The sequence below is a fragment of the Phyllopteryx taeniolatus genome, chromosome 19 (assembly GCF_024500385.1).
Source record: "Phyllopteryx taeniolatus isolate TA_2022b chromosome 19, UOR_Ptae_1.2, whole genome shotgun sequence".
NCBI classification, from domain to species: Eukaryota; Metazoa; Chordata; class Actinopteri; order Syngnathiformes; family Syngnathidae; genus Phyllopteryx; species Phyllopteryx taeniolatus.
Genome location: NC_084520.1, coordinates 17,325,437 through 17,351,359, shown reverse-complemented (window position 1 = coordinate 17,351,359; position 25,923 = coordinate 17,325,437). Strand labels below are relative to the sequence as shown.

The window sequence follows — 25,923 nt, the reverse complement described above, 5'->3', positions numbered from 1 at the left end:
TGAGAACACATAACTGTTTTTCCTGAACAAAAATAAATAAATTCATACATTTATCCATATAGTAGTATATTTTGGGTGAATTTTCACATTAATAGGCAACAAATGACCAAACAACTCTTACGTGCTATAAAATGCTTTATTACAAAAAAAAAAAATTGTGAACAATATCGTGGCCCAATTTTCGCCACTTGAGTACACTTAACATGATTCGGAGACACTGTTAATAAACCCACCGCAGTACGGTATTTGCATAGCGAGGCAAGTGTGGCTTTACATTTTGTGTGTGTGTGTGCAAATGATACTAACCATTCTAAAAATTTGTCAATTGCAAAGTCTGCTCCAAAGGCACATTGGTGGTCGGGATTGTTTTTGCAAATTCCATAGCGTCAGCATTTTAATCTCTACGCAACAAAAGCATCTGAAGAACATTCTTTAGCAGAGGAAATTTGCTAGAAAGGAAAATAAACCACACCCCCCCCAAAAAAAGTTTCTCTCTTGTATGCTTGTGTTTATACAGCGAAGAGTCGTGTAAATCAGATTCCGCACCACTGTGACAATGATCCAATTTCACCTACTTGGTCTGAAAAAAAAAAATAAAAAAATCAATGCTGATTTCCCTTATGGCGTTTTTCCATTATATGTTAGCATTAAGCTAGCAGACTTTAGTTTCTATGTGGGTTGGGAGAACACTGAAGTTTAAATAGACATTTATTTCAATTTCTTTTCTATTTTGTGTCAGTTTTACAGTAAATGCACTGTAAGCAATTTTTGTTTGGTGGTGTGCCATGTGATTTTTCTAAGGTGAAATACAGTATGTGCCGAGGCTCATTAAACATTGGAGGAAACAAATAAAATGTGTGTAGGCAAAAATATGGGAGTAATTGACCCCCCCCCCCCCCCTCCCCCTTAAAAAGGTTTATGATTGCCTAAAGATGCTACTAAATGGCAGCAAAGCACAACTTTTGTCTATATGAAGCTATCAACTCACTTCAACATAGTTCCCTTGCACCGCGATGCCACAAGATGACAGCAAAGCGCTACTTCAAAATCTTCAAATTCACAAATATGCGCGTGGTTCACCGTATACAGTCTTGCAGGGGTGAGACGCGGTAACCAGGATGACGATGTCAATATGTCAAGCAAGAAATCTACGCTATAAGAACTGCAATTTCTAATCCAAATAGATATATTCCCGGGATATGTCAACACTTTTGTACAGACGTTCACAGTCAGAATGGAAGCCCCGGTGAGGCTTTTTCTGCCCATTCAGTGTCCACGCGGACAGCGCCGCCAGTTGGGGTCCTGGATCCTTCGGTCCTTACTGATACCAAGGGGTCTTGCGGACCCAGTGCAGGGTGAAGCCAGCGTCCGTGCGGATTTTGATGGAAGCCGCCTCGGCCTCCCGCACCGTCTCCTTTACGGACTGCATCAGGTTCTGAGCGTTGTGGACCAGCATCTCGGTAGCCTGGTGCGAGGCGTTAGAAGATGTGATAAGATACGATACGTTGAGATACGATAACTTAAGATACGATGCGTTAAGATACGATGCGTTAGGAGACGATATGTTAAGATGTGTTACGCTATCATACAAAACGATAGATTAAGGTAGGATATGTTGCGATACAACGTGTTAAGACAGGATCTGTTTAGATACGATACGTTAAAATACAACGTTATAAAATGATCAGATAATTAATCTACAAGGGGAATTTACTGTTCCAATAGTCATCAGAGCACATTACTAATAATATTGAAGTGTGAACAATATTAAATAGAGTAGTAACACACGGTGCTACACAAAGTAGGCTAGGCCAGCATCGGCTTGGCTAGTCACAGGACAGAATCTTAAAAAAAACAAGTCACCTGTTCCGACTCCTCTTCGCTGATGTTGGTCCGACCCAACATGGTGGCCTTGACCGTGGACAGGATCTTAAGCTGTGTGCTGATGGTGGGAATGCGTTCGCACACCTGCAGTCAGGTAAGAAAGCGAGTTCGACCAATTACAGCAGTACCACGTCAATGAGTTGTTTGTGCAATGTTGACAGTTTCCCTTCTATTTAGGAAAGCGCAACGTCGTTTGTGGCCTTTTGAGGAAAGCGGCGGGATCGGACCTGGAGCAGGTTGGTCCGGATGCGCTTGTCGGTGCACTGCTTGGCCACCTCCTTGGCCAGCCGCGTGACTTCGTCGGAAGCCTTGGCGATGTCTTTGGCGCACTGGATGAGGGCGCGCTTGTTCCCGCTGCTGCCGCGCACCAGTCGCGACATCTCCGCCATGAGCAGCGCCATCCGCTTGGCCGCGCCGATGATGTCGTTACCCTACGGCGCCAGGACGACAGCACAACGTGAGGGTTGGCGTTGAAATGCGGGTCTAAAATGTTTTATTTCAGTGAGCCACATTTGGAAGTTGTTTCAGCCAAGACAACGGCTGGCGCGTACCTTGCTGGACCACTTGCGGGCCTCGTCGTGGAGCTGCCTGGCGGCCACCATCATGGGCTCGTTGACCATGTCTCCGGCCTTCTGCTCGGGGAACTCCTCGTCCTTCTCCTCGGGCGGCGGAGGCCTGGGCGGAGGCACCTCGCCTTCGGGAAGAGGAGGCTTGGGCGGAGCCGGCTCCTCGTTAAGCTGCGGGCGACACAAATATTCCTGGGCCATTAATCCATTTTATCCATGAATTCCGCTGCATTTGATTTTAATTTAGGCTTCCAAGCCACAAATATTGTTGCAAATATTAATTCCAAGTGCTAGCACCTACAGTATTTCTATTACTTAATAGCAAATTAATGCTGGGAAGCAAAAGCCACAAAGTGGGAGGACTGAAAGGACATGTTTTGAACGACATCATAGTTTTTTCCAAAATTGATCGGAACTGTCAAATGTGCTTTTGTTTTCATGGCCACACTCACGTTAAGTTGTTCCAAATCAGGAGGCGGCGGTGGGAAGTCGGGTTCCTGAGGTTGGAACGCTTCCCTGACCTTTGCGACCGCATCGAGAATCTTATAACCCGAGTCCATAAAGCCCTTCCTCAGATCTGGAAGCAGAATTTTTGATGTTATTCTTTTTTTTCCTTCTAAAGATCAGAAGGTTGCTCCGACGTGTGCGAGTTGGACGAAGCGTGACGTACTGGGATCCTGGATGTTCCCGGCCACCGCTTTGGCGTCCATGACCATGGGCGAGATGGTCTGACTGAGCTGCTCGGACGCCTCCTTGACCGCCTCGCGGAATTTGGGGTCCTCCGAGTTCTCCACCTCGCGCTTGGCCACCAGGAGGATGCGGTTGGCCCGGCGGGCGATGCTGGTCGCGCCGGCGACCAGCATCTGCGGCTGCTGCTTGTCCATGGCCACGCGGCATTTGTCCAAGTCCTTCTTGATGGCTTCCTCCGACGCGTCCAGGAGGGACTTGGTGTCGATGGCCTCGTCCACCAGACCTAAACACACGCCAAGCTTAGCAAGCTTAGGCTGCGTTCAAACCCAAAGTTGGCTTTCCCTGCTCTCAATCGCTTCATATTTGGTCATTTTTTGCATTTCTGTTTATTCATTCTAATGATTTTGTAATATTTTGATGGCTACTTTTGCGTTTTATCGGCCAACATTTGACTTTTTCATCCATTTACCTTTTTGGGACTTTTTTTTAATAATGATATTTTCCCTAATGTGTGGGGTTTTCCCTATAATTTTAGCATTCTTTTTCCCTCAAAATGTTTTTTTTTTTTAAATATTTTTGTATTTTTCTTTTCTTTTAATTTTTTTGTCTTATAATTTGAATTCTTTTTTAACATTTTAATTGATATTTTTGCGTAATCTTTCCAAAATATTTTTACTCTCACAATTGTTCTTTGTATTAATGTTTGTGACATTATTTTTAGTCATATTTGTGAATTTTCCTTTACATACTTGTGCTCTAGTTATTTGTATTATTTTCTATGATTTAGGCATTTTATTTAATATGCATTTTTTTATGCAATACTTTTTGTCTTATACTTCTGTATTTGTTCATGACACTTTTGTACTTCATTGTAATATTTGGGGATTTTCTTATATATTTGTATTTCTTCCGAATAATTTTGCAATTTGTCTAATGCTTTCGTACTTGCTGTCTCATAATTAGTAATCTTTACTATTACTATTTTTTTCTCAATATGTATTTTTCATCTAATATATTTCATATAATGTTTTTCCCCAAAACATATTTTTTTTTTGTAATGCTGTATTTTGGTGTTTTCTATTCTCCAGCTAATATTTTGTATTATTTTCTTCTACTTTTACAATATTTATGTATTTTTGCATGACAGTAGTAAATATTTTTGCTGGCATATATTTGTGTTAATATTGGAGTGCCTGTCATTTTCTCCACGTTGTCGATCCACTGATTCTTCATGGTCTCGAAATGTTCGTACGCAGCCTGGTTGCCGGGGTTTCTCAGCAGGATTCTGGCAGCGGAAACCACCTGGAAGGAGAGTCCAGCGGTGAATTCGGAAATGTGGAAAAAGCTCCCGAGGTCGTACCTGCGGCGTTAAATCCCTGGTGGACTTGACGGCCGCCTGGATGCCCTCCACCGTGCTCTTGTTGGCCGTGCCCACGGCGGCCGCCTTCTCCGCCGTGGCGCCCAGTCTGTTGGCGTGGTTCTCGAAGTTGGCGGCCCGCTCGTCGAAAACCTGCACGTCATCCAATGCGACAATTCCCCACAACCGGGAAAAGCGACATGCCATGAATTCACAAGGTTTGTAAACAATAGGCGGCAGGGTACTTCCGGGCGGCGAAAGCAATCATCTTTACACACTCCAAACTACGGCGGTAGAGAAGAAGGCTAAAATCATCAACCGAGCCATTTCGCCTACTTTCTCAATCGCTCTGGCTAGGTGAGATGACATTTGTTTACTATGCGAATGCTTGAGTTTTTGCCAGCCGGAAGTACAGTCTGTGCGCCACCCTAGCGAACGCTGACCTCATCCCTGTTGGGCGCGTCCAGCGGTGCGGTGGCGGCCACTGCCAGTAGCTTGATGGGCGTGGTGGTGTCGCTGAAGATGTCGGAAACCTCCTGAGTCATCGCCGCTTGCATTTTCCCTTTCAGGTCCTGGGAAGGGACATGCAGATGTTACCGTGACTCGGCAACCCTGGGGCCACAACATCAAATGCTCCAAGTAGTTTGTTTTGCGCTTTTGTTTTCACATTTCCAAATCATTTTGGACTTAGTGTATTTTTGTGGAATACATTTTTTGGAAGTGTGGGCACCTAAAACGTTAGGATCCCCCCCAAAATTGGCTTGTAATTCCGTAGATGGCCAGCGGAGGGGGTTTTTTGACAGTCAATGACTTCTTATTGGCCAATGGAGCTGACCGTTAACAGTATTCTATGGGTTCTTCTGAGTAGTCTTACCTTCAGGGCCTCCTGGAGCTGGTGAGCGATGGCGCGCGCCTGAGGGGAGTCGCCCTCGCCGCGGGCCGCCAGGTCGGCCAACTGGGCCATGAGCTGCTCCACCTGCTCGCATTTCCCCAGCAGCTCCTGCCTGTAGGGGCCCGGCAGGGCGTTGGCCAGCCTGCGGCCCTCCGCTACCAGCCCGCGGATGGCCGCCTGACCTGAGGGCGCAGGGATAGCGATCACAGTGCAGTCTGGCATTCACCGATTCACATATTGGTGGATTTTTGGGGCAACTGAAAATCCCATCCATTCAAGTTTTTAAGATCAGGTCAATGCAATTAGGGTTACTGTTAGGGTTAACATTTCTTCTTGTGCATAAATGCCAAAAGGTGAGTTTAATGACTTAACACCATTTGAGTAAAGTGATAGCACATATTTGTTTGTGATGTCGCATCAGTTTTTGCTAGCGTGTTTTTAGGCTAGTTTGCAAGCTAATACTCTTGATGAGCCTCAGGTGCAGGTGGTTGTTGGTTTGAGTTGAATATTTTAACTACTGAATACAATTGTTTATGTAAAACAGGCTCAAGTTTGTGTGCACGCTAGGTGCATGACGCGGATACCTTACGATCTTCTCCAGTTTAACTGCTTTGCAGCCATCTTGTGGCATTTATACGTAATTACAAGCCCCTTTTAAGGGGGAGAGCGTCAATTATTTGCAGATTTTCGCTATTCACATATCTCCCGCAAATAGTGCGAGTTCACAGTTTTTAACGTTAATTTAAAAATCATATGACCCTTGTAAAAGAGCCTTTTAACCTCAATGACATTTTCCTGGCTAAAAAAAAAAGGTGCAACGAAAATGAAGTGAAATTTGAAAACCATCACTACTTGGTTTCCTCAATTGCTGACTGTGCATTTCAAAGCATGTTTACGTGCGGCTTGAGTGCGTACGCCTGAAAGCCAGCAACCTTGAACTTTGATCATATCAAGTTAGCGTTAGCTAACTAATGAGTTGAAGAGCAGGCTCCCACATTTTCAGATATTTACTGGGCTCTTCTAATGACAAAGTTCCCCACGAATAAAGGGTGTTCGCTCTATTTGAGGAGTTAGAATGGAGATGGGGGGGGGGGGGGGGGGGGGGGGGGGGGGGGGGAGAAAGAAGAGGGCACGGACCCACGCCGTTGTCGTCGATGGCGGGGTTGTCGATCCAACGCTGGGCCTGCTCGATCTTCCCTTCCAAGTGGACGTCGGCCTTGGCGGGCCTGCTGTTGGCCACGGCCTTGTTGGTCTTGGACTGCAGATTCTGCAGGGCTGTGGCGATCTGTTTGGAGAAGGCTCTGGCTTCGGGGGTGTCGCCTTTTCCCCTGCGGGACAGATCACAATCTGGATTAACGATAAACAAACTACACACTCGACATATTCCGCACTCCAAGATGTCGTCGTTATTCCACATCAAATCGAGCAACAAGTCAGTCTTCTGCCTCTGCCACCTTATACACATTTCCCGACTCCAGCCATCACTCGCTGACTGTTGCCAAGACCCTCTCGCCCGTTCCCTCAACACTTCTCGTCTGGACCACCGCAACGGAGACAAACTATTGATATTGCCCTCTCTCTAAAACGAAGACAACTAGTGATGCTGCAGTTACCAAGAAAGAAGACAAACTATTGAGGTTACAACAATCCCGCCATAAGAGGCCAGTCGAACTTCTTACTGTCTCCTGAAATCCGACAACTTGGCGGTCATGCTGGCGATCTCTGCGATGGAGCGCAGGATGTCGTCCCGTTCTTTGGGGTCCTCGCACATGTCTGCGATCTTCTTGGCCTCCATGAGGAGCGCCTTGATGTTGTCCTCCCCCTCCGGAGCGCCGTTGGGGTCGGCCAGCCAGTTCTGCAGATGCCAGGAAAAACAAAGCAAACAAAAAAACCAGTGTGAAACGGTGACCTCTTCGTCCAAATAGTTTCGTTGCAAAGGCACGGCAACTGGCCTGGGCGGCGTCCATCCTCTTGGCGATGGCCTGCTTGGAGTTGGTCATGGCCTCTAGCTTGCGGGCAGCGTTTTCCACCTTGCCGGTCAGGACGTCCAGACCCTGGGAGACGTGCTGGGCCTTCTGCACGGCGGCCGGGGACGCGCCCTGACCTCTGGGGTGGAACACGTGGATACATTTGAACTTTCATTTTCATTGAAACGTTTTCCTGTGTAGACAAACTTTGATAGTTAGCATTTTCCCCATTACTGCACCCAATGTGAACCGAACTGTGAGAGTTTAGATTTTTGCCATACCACTTCACCCCTTACTTCCTATGATTACTTTCTTTTTTAGTTTGTGCTTGATCTGGATGTTTGGCAAGTTAGCCAAAGGGCGGCGCTATAAATCCTGAGGTCCAACGATTGCGCAATAGAGGATTATCAGAAAGGACGGAGCAAACAAAGTTTATTTTAGTTCAGACCTCCACAGGGTTTACCAAACCGTACCGTGGTGAGTCGAACTAACTGTAGCGCCCAATGGAAACGCATGAGCTAAGTTTGCGGCGTCGGTACCTGGCCCTCATCTCCGACACCTGGTCCGTCATCTGACCCAGAGTCTTAGCGGTGGCCAGAATATCCCTGCGCTCCCGCCCCGCACACAATTCTCCCACTTTCCCGGCTTCGTCCAAGATCTGCCGAATGGCCTGCTCGCCCGCGTCACCTGCGGACACGAGAACGGCGTCAGCGGACGAGTCGGGAACACTGGCCCGGGTCTTCTTTAGACTTTGCAACCTGGTGGAGCGTTGGGATCGCGCAGCCAGTTCTTAGCCTGAGCCATCTTGGAGTCGATGAGTCCCAGAGCTCGTTTCATGGCCTCTGTGTCCTTTAGGGGGAGACAAAAAGAAACAATCACTCATTCAAACAAAGACGTTAGCAATACGCACATGAGACCACGTTCATGACACGAATGCACTGAACACCAGGCTTTTGTGTTAATCTCAATAGACCTTTTCAGACTTTTTGTCAATAAAAGGCGCTACGGTACTTCCGGGTGGCACAAAAGTGTGCGGCTACCGCTGATCTCAACTGAAAATGATGGCTCGTTGTGTTTGCGCCATCAGAAATCGGAAATAGTTGAACAGAGAAGATTGCGGTGGAGTAGCCACAGACTGGGAACCCAACCTCAGACATTTTCTCACGGTTATGTCTAAAATCTTTGCTCGGGTTGTCTTTGAGGAATTTGGCAAAGCATAATCGTTAGCCTGCTAGCTAACGCTAGCTCTCAAGCAAACTCTTCATTTCAATGTCCAAACAGCATGTTTGTGCCATTAATCCAAGCCACAAAAAAGTCAATTAGCCAGTCCCTCAACGATCATGTTAGCGACCACCAAGTCAATTTTTGAATCAACTTTCAGTACATGTTGAAATGTAAATTACGGCCGCCGTTCTGTCTTCCTTCCAAGCAATTGACTTCCTTTATCCCGTTTTCTGCATCGCTCTTTGGTCAAATGACAAAGGAACGTTTGTTTTGTTGACTAGAAGAGCCACCCGGAAGTATGCGTGACGTCACGGTGAAAAGGTCTAGACTACAGCCAGTAGCAGTTCCGGTGGGGATGAGTTTAACATGTGCTCTCTCAACTACACACTCCTACTTCCAAAGATCAATTGGAGCTCTGAGCTTTTCAGACGTCCCCATGTTAAACCTCCACACGGTTCATTCGGGTAAGCAAAGTCCAGGTACGACGCATGCCGCCTCTGCCGGTGTGCGTTGGCAACAATGAGCGTGTCGTGTTATGGAAGCCAAACGACTAGTATTCATTTGTATTCGGCAGTGGATGGTAGAGTCTATTCGACGGTGATGGCGGGCCAAACAAAGCGCAAACCGGACACAGGGTGGACGACTCCGCCAGTTCGCAACGTGGTCTCTAAACTTTCAAGAGGAACCGTCCCACTTTGACTGGTCCACAAAGAATCACCGCTTCTGAGACTACAGGAATGGAACTAAAAGGGATCTACCACAGACCAGAAGTGGGAGTAAGTCACCTATGTCCAAGTCTTAAGTAAGTCTCGGGTCTTAAACTTCAAGTTGCAAGTCCAAAGTTACTGTGGCAAAAATCGAGTCGGCTCTGCACTACATTTTAAGCAAGTTGAGTCAAGTCATCCGTTGGGTTAATAAGCAAGTCCTAAATCAAGTCATACAACCTTGCTCAATCACAAGTTCACAACATACATTATGTTTCCACATTTACCACTTTGCACCTTGTATCCTCAAACGTTTCACACCGGGGTTGACCACCTCAACAAATACTTAGCTCTTCAAGTAACACCATCAAGTCCAAAATTATCGACTTAAGTCTGACACGTGTACGTAAAGGTCGGAAGGACTGCAAAATCAACGGTCAGCAAACGGCAAATTCTCATCGTTAACCATTCCTCAATCGACACCGCTTCATTAGCATCTGTAATCCGAGCCGCACGCTGGAAAACGATGGCATCACAAAAAGCAGACACACACAAACACACACTCATAAACACACAAACATGGCTGAGACATGCTGCTGCACAACCAGTGACAGAGAGAGAGGTGACGCTTACCTTCTACAGAAGGGGGAGGTAAAGGGAGAAAGGAACAGTCAAAAGAAAAAAAAGGAAGAAGAACCACATAAATACAAACATTGATCCGAAAACCGATGCCGAGATGAAAAAAAAAAACAAAGAACAAAAGGAGAGAAAAGTGAATTAACAACCAGCAGTTTGGAAAGTGATGGGAGAAAGATACATAGCATGCGCAAATTCAATTACACGATCATATAAAACGTGCCCCCTGCAGCATCTACAGTGAGCCCCTGTTTATTGTGGGGGAATTTTTCGAGACCCACCACAATAGGTGAAAACACACGATATGGAGAAACCATATATGAAAAAATATATATATATTTATGGTTTTACCACTCCCACATGCTTTAAACTCATTTAAATATATTCAACCATACTTTTTAAACACACTGCAAATGCATTTGAATACAAAAAAAATTTAAAAAAATAGATTGCAAGCATAAACTGTCTAGAAAACACTGTACCTATTGCTATGTCTGTGTACATGCATGTGCCTTTAGGAGGCGGAGCCCGGTGGGATGGTGAGTGATGTCAGCGAGTCTGCGTGTGAGAGTCTGGCTGTGAACAGAGGCCGACAGCAGCTTCTGCGCGAGTGTGCTCTGAATGTTTTTGTCTTTCGCTCATCTGTCGGCATTCGATACGATGCTGAAAATTGCTCTCGTTTCAGTGAGCACAATGTTGCCTTGAGTTTTTCGAGATACGAGCCGTCGTTCGGATGTTGTTTTTTTTTTTTTTTAGCAAAGTAAATTAAACGCATTTTTTAAAAAAACACACAATTGTGCCTTAAAGTCCACTAGCTTAACGCTAACACATAATGGAAAGAGTCTTCGATGTGCTAACTTTATAATCTGTGAACGACGATTCATATATTAGTGCATTTTACTGAGGAGTTGCGACATCACCGCGTATATCGGTATGTTTGCATTATACTGCCCCCGGGTGGCCAACCAAGACACACACACCAGAAGCAGCAGCACAATGTCCAGTGAATTAAAGCAAAAAAAAAAAAAAAAAAAAAAAAAAAAAGGGGTCAACTTACATTCTTGGTAAACTGGAATGGATTAATGGCATTTCTACTCATTTCAAAGGGGAAATATATATAATACCAAAATATTCTTGAACTGACACATACAGATACAGCTTAACTTTTTTTTTCTTTCTCTATACTGCCAAAACAGTTGCACGAATCTGAAATGATGGGGGGGTGGAGGGGTGGGGGGGAAACAACAACAAAAACAGGTTAAGCTGTTTAAAAACTTTGTGTACTCATGGATGCGCGCGCACGCACCTTGTTGGCCCAGGCGTCCTCGTCCCAAGACGTGAGCTGCAGCACTCTGATGATCTCCACGATCTCAGCGCTCATCTTCTCGAAGGTGAAGTTGCGGTTCTTCAGGGCCTCCTCCACGCCCTGGCTGCCCGACGTCTTGGTGGTCACGAAGATTTTGATACCTGGAGAGCGACGGAATTACACCTCGGCGCGGAATCGCAAAGCACGATTGCGCCGATGTCCACCGGTGCGTCGTTACCCGAGATGAGGATAGGCAGCAGTTCTTTGACCGTGTTCATGGAGTTGACGAGCATGACCCGGTGCTCCTGGTGAGTCAGCTCCTGTTGCCGCTCGTCGATCATCTTGGCCATTTTGGTCATTCCTGGAAAATGGAAGGGGCAAACGATCAGAGCCGAGCCACCTGGTACAAGCACCACGTTGATGATTTTCACCGTTGGGCGAAAACTACCCAACCGTGTCAGTTGTTGAACAGAAACTGCTAGATGCCAGAATCTTTTCAATCTGGACTGAGCTGCAGTAGTGAGCTACGGTCTGTGTGTACTTCTGCCACCTTTACCTGGTCCTAGGTTCTTTGTGTACGTGATCAGGTCCGCCATGGACTCCACCACCTCCGCCACGGTCAGGTACTCCAGGATCCCTTTGCACACCCGGATTATTTTGCGGACCTGCATCAAAGGTGCGAAAGGACCTTTAAGACCGTCCAATTATTGGGCCATTGTGGTAGCCGGGTGCATTGAGATACCTCGGCCTCGTCGAAGGTGAGGAGCAGGTCCGACGTTCCGGAGAGGATCCCCCGGGAGCCGTCGATGAGGTAGTCCCGGGCGGGAACAGAGTACGGGTCGGCTTTCAGCATGGAGGCGGCCTTGACCAGCTTAGTGCAAGCATTCTCAACTCTGCAGAAGAAGGACACGGATTCAACTTGATGACGTCACGCACTTCGGGTAGCAAAAACGCAGATGTCACCACTAGTAACTGTGTGAAGTGTCAGTCGAAAAGACGTCGGGAGGTTCGGCTGAAGTGAGCGGTAGTCACTTGCTTTCTGCCACCCAAAGCGCCCTGGCGCCAATCCATTAAAAAGTAAGACTGTTATCCTACAGCTCGTAATTAGAGGAAATGTGCTAGGATCAATGGCTTTCTTTGGACTTAGTGCAAATGTGCTGCATAAGTATGTCACTCATGACAGCAAGCGGCGTGGGTGGGGGTGGGGTGGGGGGGGGGGGGGGTGTGGTCACAGGAAGCCGACTTCCACCCAGTTGGCTCAAAGCCAAGTTAACCCTCTGGCTTCCATGATGAATAGTCAAACTGCAATCCTTCCTGGAGGACATGTATGCCACCTGCATGTTAGCATAGCTACAAAAAAGAATGAAAAACCCAGGCAAGGAGCCAAAGATCAACACCGTTTGATCAACATTGCTGACGTCCTGCTTTTTTAACTTATAGTATAACCAAACACAGAGCACTTAAGGACAAAACATTCAATTGTATTTAACTTTAAAGTAGAAAACATTTTCTTTCAATCTTAACAGTTTGGTTTTCTGAGCCAAGTATTATTTTGAGGTGGCACTTGACGTAAAAAAAGTTTGAGAACCGCTGGGCTAAGGCACGCAAATTGAGAGCCGACATGTCCTTCACAGCAACAAGCGGCCATTAATCGGGCCCCCTACAGGCACTATATTTAGCAGGCGGCGACGCATTCCGACACTTGCGCTGATGGATGACGACAGGGCGACGATGTGACTCGGAGGCGCCAAATGTGTCGGGCGGGACAACCTGCGCATTTCATCTCTGACCTTGTGGCGAGAAGGAGGGTGGGAGGGATAATCGGGGTCCCTCGGCTGTGTTCTCGCTCGGTGACATGCAACGGGCAGCAGCTGAGCACTGCTTAATGGTTAACATGATCTTCCCAAAACAAACAAAAAGCCATGTTTAAGATCCAGTGGTACCTCGAAATGCAAGTTTAATTTGTTCCGTGACTCGTATTTTAAATACATTTTCCCCATTGAAATGAAATATTAATTCTTTCACGTTCTACTGTAGTATCTGTGACTTCGATTGGCATGGCCTGTTGAACAGTGTTTAGTTGGCTGGCTATTAACTGGCTAACACGTATTGAGTGATTCAGCGTCACTTGTGGCCATGGCAGCTCATGTATGAACGTTCTTATGAGTTTGTTTTCTTACAGCTTACCGTCATACCAAACAACGGTTCGTACCTTGAAAAGCTCTTAAATTGCGGCACCACTGCAGAAAGCTGCAGACTTGGGCCTACCGTTATTTATGCTCCAGTAGGAGGCACTTCACACGCCAAGTCTGAAATTCGCATGGGCAACAACCGGCTCATTTCAATCCGAGCGACAAAGACGACTTACTTGATAAACGCCGGCGGCATGTCCCTTTTCATGATCTGGTCATCTGTGGTTTGCACAGTCTCCTTCCCCACCTGGAAGACACAATAATGGGTAGGGAAAGAAAAAAAAAAAGACGTAAAAAAAATGTGGTCAAGAAGTTGTGTTCAACAATGTAGAGGCCCCGCTTGTCGGATGTCTCTCAAGGATTAGCCATAGCGATTATCCTGTAACGTGGGGCGTGTTAAGAGAGACTTTCCCTCTGCAATCTTCTTGAAAAACAGTCAGGGGTCAACAATCGTACGTTTTAAACTTGTTCACTTTTTAACGATCGTAAATCCTTGTGTGTGTGGTCTGCAGCCTGGATGCTCTATCGTACCAATGCGACAGACATCTGGTTTGGGGTAGGAGACTCATCTCGAGTACGCCGCACACTATATAAGCATCTATTTTTACCACATTGTGTGGGGTCTTTCGTATCTTAAAAATTGCTTAGGATTTTTTATAACAGATAATAATTGGAAGCGGGAACAACCTCCAACCAAGACAAAACACCAGGTAACAAAAGTTTCAGAAATTCAAAGTCTTTCTCAAAATCTGGACGTCAAATACCTTTCATTTCGGTAAATCCCAAATAGAAACCACCAAGCTACCACGGTTGCAAACGTGCAGACATTTGGCCGTCCCAACTTTGCCAACCAAAGGAACCTCACTCTGTTCATTTCCTTTTCTTCCTAGAGTGTCAGTCAAAGAGCCTCCGAGGGAAGGGCAAAGATATCTAAGGCTACTTAGCATAACTGAGGAGGAAGGATGTGACACAAGAAGCGTTTGGGCACGCTCACACTTCCGATCAGCCACTGAAAGTAACACTACTCCACTGCTACTGTTCCAAAGGTCTTCAACTAATATTTGTTTTAAGACGCTTCCAACACTATGCGGCCCAGAACTGGTTTGTATACCGGCCAAAAGTCTAATCTGCTCATCTTCCGATTCCAAGTGGGCGTTAGTGCCAAATTTGAAGAAAATCCCTTAAGTCGCTCCAGATGCGCAGACAACCCAAACACACAAAATGTCCAAGTGTAAGAAGCGTGATAACATATTAGCGGGTGTCCTAAATTTGCCTTTGCACCAGATTGTTAAGGGAACACCGCAGTTTTTATTAGCTGAACTCAAGTCCAGTCAAGTAACCAACTGACCAGCCTTTGCCTTGTTTCAATTGCAGTTGGGAAACACTGCTACAGCTAGAAACTTGAGGAAGTTTAATGACTAGCGATTGGTTGGTGACCAATGTAGAGTGAACCCAGCCTCTTGCCCAAAGTTAGCCAGTTCCAGCTCACCTGCGAGCCTAATGAGGCCAAACGCTAAAGAAAATGGATTGATAGAAAATAGAACAGTGGCCCAACTGTTGTTGTCAAGCACTTTGTGCTGCTTGGAACTCTTTATTTAAGCTTCAAGGACAAACTAATTTCGACTCTTCATCTGACCATGACATTCTGGGACTACTTGGACCACTTTGGACTTTGGGTGAAGGCCCAAGCCGGGCCTTTTTCATCTAGTGTGAGTCAACCATTCAGATCAGTCCAAAACAGCAATTCAACTTTGCATGTCATTGTGACATCCAGCAATCCTCTGCCAACTACTCGTGTTTTATGGAGGAGAGGCTTCATGCCTTCCTGTCACTCCATATTTGTCCCCAACGATTAGAGACTCATACGTGGCACAGCGATAAATTGACGAGAAAAATGCAGGCGGCCGAGTCAGGAAGACTCCCCCCCCCCCCGGCTCAGCTGTGGGGAGTGGGACCCAACCAAGGGAAAGCCCTCTGTACCTCCACAACGTTCACAGCTGCAGGGCAGAGAAGGCGATGCACTGCATTGCACTCACCTTGTTCTTGAGTTCTACCAGTTCCATACACGGTAAAGAACACACGCTGGTATTCCGCTTGGATTGATTTATTAACTGTGGTCTGTAATAACACAGACAAAGAATAACCAGCGAAGCACCAACACCGCGCATCGAGCACGTCCACAATCATGAACCCATGTTACATAAACGACTGTATTACTGTATTTGCTAAATTATTCAACACGAATAAACCACCTTCACATGAATATTACTAGCTAGCATACTAGCCTGAAAAAAAAAAAAACACACTTGCCCAAAGCAAGAAAAGAAATACTTAAAAATCTGCAGATAAATGAAGTGTCACCACTTCCAGGAGCGCATGAATACATTGTGGTGTTTGACGGCACCCGACAGACGACGAAGGCGCTGACCTTGAGGGGCGCGGCCATCATCCTTCATCGCTGAGCCTTCGTTGGTCAAAGGCCATTAGAGAGCGACTGAACTCACCGACTGCTTCTATGAGGATTCGTCGAGGCGAGGGAAGGACGCTGACGAGGGCTGGACTACCGTCACTACGAGTACTACATCTACCATGATCACGACTACGAGTACCACCACCGCAACTACTACACTCACACCCACTACAAACACTACTAATACAACTACTACCTTGACTACTAATACTTCAGCCTCCACTACTATTACAACTACTGCATGACTACTACTACCAACACGACTAACCACACCACCAATATGACTATCACCACAAAATACTATCACTAAAAGAACAACTACTACCAATGCCGCCACTACAACAGCAAAAAGAGAGTACCAGTACATTGACCTTAAGATGGATATCAAGGATCTTGAAGAAGTACTTCAACAGCTTGCCACACTCCTCCTACTCCCAGTACTACTACATCGATTACCATCTCTACTACTATCACTACGAGGACTATTGCCACCACAACCAGCAATACTACTACATCTACTAGTCTCACTACCTCGACTACTAACCACTACTACTACTCCTACAACTACCACCATCTCGCTGGGGACTGACGGTGCATTGTGCTCAAGCTCACCGCCATGCGAGAGGCCCACTGTGTCTGTCTGAGCCGCCTTTCATTCCCCCGGCAGAGTGATGTGCCGTCAACAAAGCCCGTCTGTTTCCGAAAGAGAGCGGCCACTCCATCCACGCCGTTGCCTCAAGCTTTCCACTCCAGACGCTCAATGGGACTGAGGACCACGGACATGCTGAGTGTGCAACCTCCTCCGGTCGTGCATCTTGAATCATTCAATTGTATTCATTGTTTTTGAACTCCTTTGCTCGAGAAAGGTAAATGGCAATGATTATTCCCCAAAAACTTTGTTATGTTTTTCTTAACACACAAGGTGAAAATAAGTGCTTCGGATTTCCAATTTTAATCCATTTTTCTTGTTGTTTTTGTCTTCTGGAATTTGCTTCAGTTCTTCTGATAACAAAAACAAGCTTTGGAACAGATTTTTTTCCATTATTACCTTGCATCATTTAAGACGCTTTCAACACTGTGCGGCATACAAATAACAAAGAGATGTTTTGTGTTTTTTGTTTAAGGGCTTCCGATTTTCGGTTTAAATCGATTTTTCTTTTTCCTTTTTTTCTTTAAATCGTGGAAATGGATTTCTTTCTTTTGATACTGAAAAAGCTTGGAACCATTTCCCCCCACTTCTGGGAAGACGTTCTGCGGGACGCTTTGGCAGTTCTTCAGAGGATTGCTGGGGCTTCTTCCACACCAAACTCGCCCAAGCATGACTTCCTCACAACTGCTCCGGCAAGTTTATGCTAGGGTGTGAACTGGCGAGACTGAAAGTTAAGAGGCGTGTCCCAAGACTTGTCCTTCCTGTTCCAGACTGAAGGAAGACTAGGAAGTGTTTGCCACTGTGTGCTTCAAACAACCTCAACAAAGCACACTGTGTACTACATTTTCCGTCCAAAGGAGGACACAAAGGAAGGGCTTGATTTAAGAATGGTTTGAGCGTGCAAAAAAACGGGTGCAAACTTCATAGCGCATGCAAGCGGTGGCTTATTGTGCGTCTTTAAATACGCGTCAGAAAGGCAGGTGCAAACCGGCACCGCACTGTGGTTATCGCGGTGAGGAGGAGACGTTGGCAAAATGAGAGGCGACGGGGAGAACGGATCTTTTCCGCTCATGTCGACATTTTTTTCCAATGTCAGAAACAAAATTATCACGTCATATCATCTCTTCAGCGATCCAATTTCAGAGCTTCTGAATAAGTACTCCCCGCGGGACAGAACTGACCCGTCAGGGTCCTAATCAGGCCCGTGAGTATAGAGAACACATCAACGGCTATTTTTCGATAAAAGTAACTGTTGTGGCTAATTTTGTCCACTGGCGGTCGCACTCACAACCACTTACACAAATGAAATTCTGAAATGAGTTGCCAAGTTTCAGGAGCAAAGTAAGCCTGCATTTTCTTACGTTTGGGTCATTTCAGCGCACGTTGACAATTGGCGCTGGCCTCCCCAGAGCACTTTTCTGGCATGCGATCCCAATTTTTGAAACGCTATGTTACACAAGCTGGTGAGATAATTCAAACTGCCATGCACTATGGACAAGTTCAATGAGAGAGAGAAAAAAAACATGGCTTTTATGCGCTTGCTGCATTTTGAGCACACAATCTCGAGTGAACGCGCAATTTAGCGCCACTATTTGGGACCTGTGCTAATCTGGCCCGCGGCGGGTTGGGCCAGGCTGAGCTGCGTAGCCTTGTGATCAGCACAACACAAACAGGAAGCGAACACTCAAAGGAAACCCGTGTCCCAGGCATTCCTGTCTTCATCCAAAAGTCTATAAAAAGAAACTATAAAAATGATACAGTGCAACACGGCTCACGTGGGCGTCTGAACTCAAAAGAATGGCTACACAGATAAAAGTACCTTCACAATAGCAGTGCTCCTTTTTTTTTTTTTTTTTTTTTTTTTTAGCCACGCCGTTGCTGCCGTGTCATTTACCGCTAAAACCGAGCACGGCTGCGCACATTGCGGCCGCCTTGCGGGTTTGGTTATATGCGGCTCACAAGCGTTGTTACAACATGAGAAGCATGCACTTGAAATAAAAACGCCGTTGTGCCCCGAAGTGCCGACTTTATCCGACTTTTCAGCAGAATTGAATTCACTTTTTAACAGTTCTCTCTGAGACTTTGGAAAGAGGAGCTTCAGGACACAGAAGTCAGAAGAAACCAAACCAAGCCGGAGCTCTGAAAAAGGAAGGAAGAGGAAACACAGCTGAAGTCTTGAATCTTAGATGAGCTCCCTTGGCAAGCGGAACGATGTCATTATGTTTGCGTTTTTAAAAAGACAGAAAAGTATGCCTTATGGTATTTTGCCCTGATCTTGGAAGTGATATTGTGTTCATTTCTAGTTTGCATGCTGTCTGATGATACAAATCTGCCAATACAGTCTGAAAATGTCTTGCCTGAACAATGAGCTAATGGACCGCTAGTCTTATCGGAATTTTATTTTAAGTTACTCGTTGAAGGGGTTGACCTCCAACCTCCCGAGTGAACAGGGACCCACGGCTGCTTGCTGGGAATTCCTCACATTCCCGCCATTCATCTCTCATTAGCGTCTGGTTCGCTGCTTCGATCGGAATGGAAGAAAAAAAAAAAAACACCTAAATCTTGCCGAAACGGGCCTGAAACGACCACAAGCGCTCAAGGAGATGGAGAGGATGTTGCGCTGGTGTACAACTGGGGTGCAAAGGTGGAAAGTTTCTGGTAAATTTCCATGGGAAGGATTCCAAAATGGAAATTTCCAATGGAACTATGGGAGTTTATAGATATTAGGGGTATTTTAGTGGAAAAGCATCATATTCAAGCATAAATCTAAACATTGGGATTTGTCATATGCAGACATCCATGCAAAATAAGATAGCTCTCCCTTGCCCACATGCCACATCCATTCCACTACCTTAATTGAGCCATTTTTCATTCACTCCACTCAAGATTATTTCAAGCTCAGTTTTGACTCAAAAACAAAATCAGCCAAGAAAAGGCTCTTCACTCAAAAAACTCATAAATCGTAAGACAAAGTACCACTGTACTGCTGTTGCATGTTTTAGTCAGGATTATGCTAAATTATATTTGATTCTATTATATTAAAATGTCCTATTCTGAGCCAACCTTCAGTAAGATAAATTCCTGGTGCATTCCCATAAATTCCAGTCTGTGTCCAGGACGTAGGTGGACATTTGATTTTGTTTGGATTACAGAAATAATACAATTACTGTCAATCTGTTTTTCATTAAAAATATTTTAAAAAAAAAAAAAGCTAACCATTGCAAAGATAACAAAAAGCTTTGTGTTTGTTTTGTTCTTATTAAAAAAAAATTTAAAAAAATGACTGGTGACTGACTGGGTGTCACTGCTTTGAACATGAGGAAGCTTACCTCACACTACTTCCTGTGTTTAACACTCTCCTTCTCTTTACACCACTTGTTAAGGCTGCGCCTTTGCTTGGAAAAAGCCAAAGAAAAAGCACCAGACATGCAGATATTTGTTGCTCAACTAGCTCATTTGAAGTTTTACGCAGATTTTGAAGTGCATAGGTCAAATTCTGTCTAATTTGGTGAGACTTGAAAAGAAACAAAAACAGAAACGGTTTGGTGACGCTGGAGTCTTGCTGCTTGGAACGATTTTTGGGCAGGGGGGGGGGGGGGTTACCTCCTTCAAGTTTCTTCTTTAGCAGTGATTTGCAAAATGTGATACGGCTCCCACTAGTGGTATACAAAGAAATCACTGAATTCAATTTTCAAAATATACATATTGCTACAGGTGCTTTAAACTCAATTCCAATCCAGTACAGTACATTTACTAAGAAAAGTTGTATCTAAATAAAGTAGCAAACATTTGCATTTAATCTAAACAAATATATATAAAAAATGTTACTTTTGTGCAATACATTTGAACTGAATCATTATTCGTTTTTTTTTTTTTTTTTTCTATATTTAAGCGCAGCATTAATCTCGAAGCTGCATAATGTCACAGCAGCTGAGATTAATATTAAATGTACATTTGCCTTGTTTTTGATAACAGCTACTAATCTACTGCCACTGTTTTAGTGCTGGCCATGATGATGGTACTTGGAAGACTTAGTATTTTTTGTGGTCGTAGTTGGTGTAAAAAGTTAGAGAACCCCCACTCTGTAGGGCGAAAGTCTGGAGATTGACCAGACCAATCTAAAATCTCTCACTTCTCCTCCCTGATGACCTTTTTTTTTTGGCCTGGATTTCTACATAAGCCGTAAAGGGATGCAAGTCCATCACTAACCTACTGTACTGTAATGCAGTAAACAGCTACGGTAAATTTGGGCATGAAAAACACTGAGGCTATAAATACAAAACAATCACCCCAAAAAAAAAAAAAGTACAGTACTAACTGAGTGTGCCTCGTTGTGCTGCGTGATCACGTATTGTTACAGCAGAGGCAAATTTGTAAACAAAATATTTAAATTCAGCATCTAAAATTTGCCTCGGTCATTCTGGAGCCTCTGTTGCAAGAGATCATCCAGGAAAATTCACTCACAGGAAGCGTGTGCACAACATGTGGTTTTCGACGCAACACTGACAAGCGGGCTAATGACGCGGCCTCGCCCGGAGGACGTCGGCAAACGATGCAATTAGATTAGACGGCAGCTTCCTGTTCTTTTGGAGGAGCGGATCACGGACTCCTGGTCTACTTGACAGCTGCGAGGTAACGATCGATCAAGAGCGGTGGACGACATTAGGAACGCTGAAATTCTGGAAGCATTCACGTCATCGCCAGTCGGGAGAGAGATCACGCAGGGTTAAATTTTTCCTCTGAACTGTGTATGAGTCATGAACACACAACAAGATGGATCACTACGTTGGAACAGAAGTGACATCATAACAATGTCAATGTTATAGGGTTGCCGTGACAACTGGAAACAGTGATAGACTCAAATATCTATCCCAAAAAAAAAAAATGTGGTAACCATAATCTTGGACTATACAAAAGTGGATTGAATCATTTTTCCCAGTGACGAGAGTCACATTCCCAAATAAACGACAATGAACCCTCTGCCGATTTGTGATTCATCATTTGCGCATTTTTTTGTTTCTATTCACGACAATTTTTATGGCGGGCCCAACTTTGGCCACTGATTCAACGGGTGTGCTGTCTAAAGAAGGAAATAAACAATGTAACGTCACAACATCATCCCCGCCGACCCTCGACTGTGACAATTCTGGAGGCAACGTGATTCGACTCAATCCGGCACGACGTGACAACAGAAGTTGAGAATATTTGGGGACTGAAATTCCTCACGGGAAGAGCATTTTTGTAAAATGCTTAGCGCCAGTAACGACTAAACTTCATCGGATTTGACCTTTATATCAGGAATAGTTCAAATGCATCTAATTCGACATAAAGACAGGAATTCCTATAAACCACAATGTCTCAACTTTTGGGTTGGGAGTCAGGGAACAAAAAAAGGAGTTGGCTGCCCTAAAAATCTATGTCAAACCAACAGAGCAAATAGATTTCAGGCCAAATATCTGGAAGACAGAAACTGTTCAAATATCAAGAGACTCAACACCAGAAAGAAATTGACCACACAAAGGAACTACCGTAATATAGTTGACAGTATCGACCATGCACTTTTTACTTCCTCTTGTGTCTTTTTTAGTTTATGTTTCAGATGGCCAACAGTTTCCTAATGTGGCTTTGAGGAAAACCACTGTGTGTGTGTGTGTGTGTGTGTGTGTGTGTTCTTTTAAAGGTCTAAGTAGCATACAGCACAGTTGATCGGGGAAATTAATGCTAACCGCTGACTTTTATGGAAACAAACTCAAAGTGTCTTTTTCTGGGCGGCAGAGGGGGACTGACAGGAGATGACATTTTAGAAAAAAACAGTCCGTTAAAATTGGTGCAGGGATGCCCCAGGTCACGATACCAGGCCCTATTCCATTTTTGCAATTTTACAATAATCAGGGTACAAAATATTTTTCTGTCTGTACATATTCAGGCTTTGTAATAGAGGCAAAATATTACAAACACTCAGTGAACCACTTCACAATCAATAACCCACAAGACAAAAACAAAACAAAAAAATTGCAGAATCAGAGCCGTAACAAGAAGCCTTGCTATTTGTCTGTCTTATTTCGCAAATTCCAGTGAATCAAGATATTGATTGAGATTTAGATTAATGCTAACAAAAAAATGTTTTAAAGCTTGTTTCGTATCAGGAAAAATAAAGCATATCCCAGAAAATTAAAATAGACGAACCTGTTCTGAATAATGTAAGTGATTGTCATTTGCGTTATCTAAAAGCAAAGGAGGAATAGGCTGGCGAATGTGGTTTTTTTATGATGTTCTTTTAGATCCTCATTCATAAGACAATTTGTTGTATAGTTCTTGAGGTGGAATTTTGCACTGTGTATCCATAGACGGGGAACCCAAGAGATGGCTGGCATTGGCATTGGTAATAGTAGGCTTGTTTCTTTTAACTCATTCGCTGCCATGGACGTTTACATTCGCCGACTACAATCCAACCGTTTACTGCCATCAACAAATGTTTCCAATGGCTCGGCGTAGAAGAGGGCCTCGCCCAGCTTGTCTGTGAAATTTAGGTTTGTAAACCACTGTAATGACTAACAGATCCCTGTAGATGGCAGCCTTGCATCGCTTTGGATTTGAGATCAGCACAGCTTTTGAGTTGAAGATAAAGATCTGGCGGTGAATCTCGACGTGTCACACTGATTATAAGGGAAAGAAATAGCAACACGTTGGAAGTTGGACAAGTTTAGGTACCTGACACTTGAACAGTGTACGTATATGTATGGTATAAACAAAGTATATGTTACGGGAGGAAGTAGAACGTCTGTGTCATGATCGATGGGAATGATGACGCAGTTTATGGAGTGGATGGAGAACGCCACGCAAAAATGCCGTTGACGCTTGAGCCATGCGGTGGTGTGCGTCGCTCATGGCACGTTTTCTAGTTGTATATATGTAAATACATTTATTTTGTCATCAAAAGCCCTTCATCAGTCTTGTTTTTATTGTTTTATAGTTTGAGGTTTCACAAAAGACAGGGTTTTTCTTGAAATGTTTCTTTTCACAAAAAGCTAATTTTTTCCCCCCACTTTCTGGTCAGAAACCGTGACCGAGTTAAGCAGTATCTTAAGTACAAGTATCTTTCATATTTTTTTTTTTTTTTGGGGGGGGCTTCATGGTTCTTCTAGGGGGTGTAGCAACTCCTACAACCCATGTCTTTGATTTTCTTCATTCTAATGGTACTTTTTGGTTTAATGGTATTTGAGGTCCTTGAATATTGAATGTGCATTATATGTAGTCGTGGTGCCCAGTTGTGCCTACATGAAGCTACGGTAGCAGCAGGGGACATTCTCAAGGGAAAAAAGGGCGTCAAAGCCTTTGCAGTTCCACCTCTTTGATGCCGTTTCATGCACACAAGCAGACTAGGGAGGTCCCCAAAAGTTTGCTGGGAGAGCTACAGGTAGCCCTCACACGCGTGGAATGTCGAAGAAAAACAGCGGGAGTCGGTGGTTAACTCACCCGGACCAGGTTGCTCACCGCCGCCTGCACGGCCGCCACCGGTGCCGTCAAGTCGGGGATCGCCTTGCCGTCCACCTCGCCCTCCTCATGCATGATCACCAGATGGGAGATCTGCTGAGCCACCGGCTCAAGGATACTTTCTATCGTCTTCGTGTGAAACACCGGCATGGCGACGAACTTGTTTGAAACACAATCAAAGGGGAAGGGGGAGGAAAGTCAAACTTCCAAGCACCGGAGAAGGCCGCTTCTCCCAGTCAGACGCCCGCTTTCGAGTGACTTTTTTCCGCCCCCGCAAGCTCGGACACTCGGCGTAAGAACCATCAAACTCCCTTGACTCACTCAACCAGCTCGACGTCACGTTACGATGCCCCGCCCTCTGGCCAATTGCAAAGCGAGAGGGTGAGCCTTCCACGCTTCTCATTGGCCGCCGCGCGTGTCGCTCGACGCCCCGAGCCTTCCTTTCCGTTTTCCCGTGCGGAGATCCGAGCAAAGAGCTGGCTGCAATTACGCAATCGATGCTCATGCCCTAAAAAGGCAAATATGAGTGTAGTGGAGTTGGGCATAGTCCACACGCGGAAAGTCAACCGGTTGGACTTGTTCATGCTTTTTTATCTTATGTATTTATTACTTTATTTTTATTTTTTTTTGGGGGGGGGGGCACACTCCACAGCTTATCACACCACAAACAAAACAAAACAATATATTACCAAGTTGTCACACATGCGTGAATAAACGTCAAGATCAATGTCCTTGACCTTTTACGAATATTTTTAGTTGGCCAGAATATGACATGATGGTTAAATTGTACAATTAAATAAAAAAACAAATCTTGATTTATTCATAATTCTAGTTGTGCAGAAGATGTCACGGGTTGGGGGGTTGTAAATTGTAATGATTATTATAACAACAAATTCACAAATATTAAAAAGATAACTGAGCATAATATTTCAAATGTAATCTGTTTTTAACCTTTCATGATACCAATGTATGACTAATGTGTTGGTGAGCCAATTAAATGTAGGCTTTGCTATATAGACACACACAACTACTAAAATCATTGATAATTGCTCCTAGTCTTTTATTTCTCTGAACAATATAATCAATATATGTTAATAATGAAAGCTATGTGTCTGACATCACTGCTTTCAAAGTATTGATATGGAATTCCCAGAGAATTCCACAAAGAGCTGCAAGGCCGCTGCTCGCTTCCTAAAAAGGATGCGAGAGCCTGAGGACAGAATCGAGGAAGTTTGACGACTTGCGAAAACGAGCCGGGGCTGGATATGTTCTCCTCCTCTGCATCTACTGGACAGTAAATATTTGGAGCGGGAGCGCAGTTGTAATATTAGGAGAATAGTGTCACCTATTACTGAAAATACTTACTTTATTTGTATTGGTAAAACAAATATGGCGTTCTTGAGACAAAAAAAAAACAAAAACACATTTGTGCTTTTACAGTCAAAATAAAATACATTTTCCGAGAATTAAGTTGTACCTTTACGATAGTTGCAATATTAGAAGTCACTTTCGTTCGATTGAAAAAAAAAAAAAAAAAAGAAAAAAAATATATACATCATGAATGAAGTTGAGAGAAAAACTAAAAATAAAGTATATTTCTGAGAAAAAAAAATATTGCAATAATAAAGCAATAAAAAAAATTGTGCTTGAGGAGACAAGAACTAAAAATAATTCCGTATTTTCACGAGACAACAGGTTGAAATAATAGGAGAACGTGATTTTCTTTCGAGCCTTCTGCCAAGAGCGAAAACCCCCCACATGGTCCAGTCTCAATTTAGACATCAGAGGCGCACTGCTGTTTTTGTGCTTCTCCACTTACTGAGGACAAGACCCTCCCCACTGTGGAATGTGTCTTCCTGATGAAGATGGGTGCCCCCACAATTGAAAAGTGC

The 25,923-nt window shown here is 44.6% G+C and overlaps 1 protein-coding gene across 2 annotated transcripts; it reads right to left on the bottom strand.

The window, feature by feature from the left end:
• Nucleotides 1–117: 117 nt before the first annotated feature.
• On the bottom strand, nucleotides 118–24,347 carry LOC133469200 (vinculin). Of its 2 annotated transcripts, none has more exons than XM_061755976.1 (21): nucleotides 24,014–24,347; nucleotides 13,595–13,665; nucleotides 11,969–12,119; nucleotides 11,783–11,891; nucleotides 11,465–11,587; nucleotides 11,227–11,387; nucleotides 8,115–8,208; nucleotides 7,896–8,043; nucleotides 7,342–7,495; nucleotides 7,069–7,244; nucleotides 6,527–6,717; nucleotides 5,372–5,571; nucleotides 4,941–5,069; nucleotides 4,501–4,650; nucleotides 4,334–4,442; nucleotides 3,121–3,423; nucleotides 2,903–3,027; nucleotides 2,436–2,621; nucleotides 2,112–2,315; nucleotides 1,864–1,968; nucleotides 118–1,465 (listed from the first exon to the last, which is right to left on the bottom strand). In XM_061755976.1, exons 1-21 carry the CDS (start codon nucleotides 24,179–24,181, stop codon nucleotides 1,319–1,321), a joined length of 3,204 nt encoding a protein of 1,067 aa, XP_061611960.1. In that variant the 5' UTR covers nucleotides 24,182–24,347; the 3' UTR covers nucleotides 118–1,318. The 2 variants fall into 2 exon arrangements, with proteins under 2 accessions (XP_061611960.1, XP_061611961.1); XM_061755977.1 differs by having other exon boundaries at nucleotides 8,115–8,205.
• Between the last annotated feature and the right edge of the window lie 1,576 nt (nucleotides 24,348–25,923).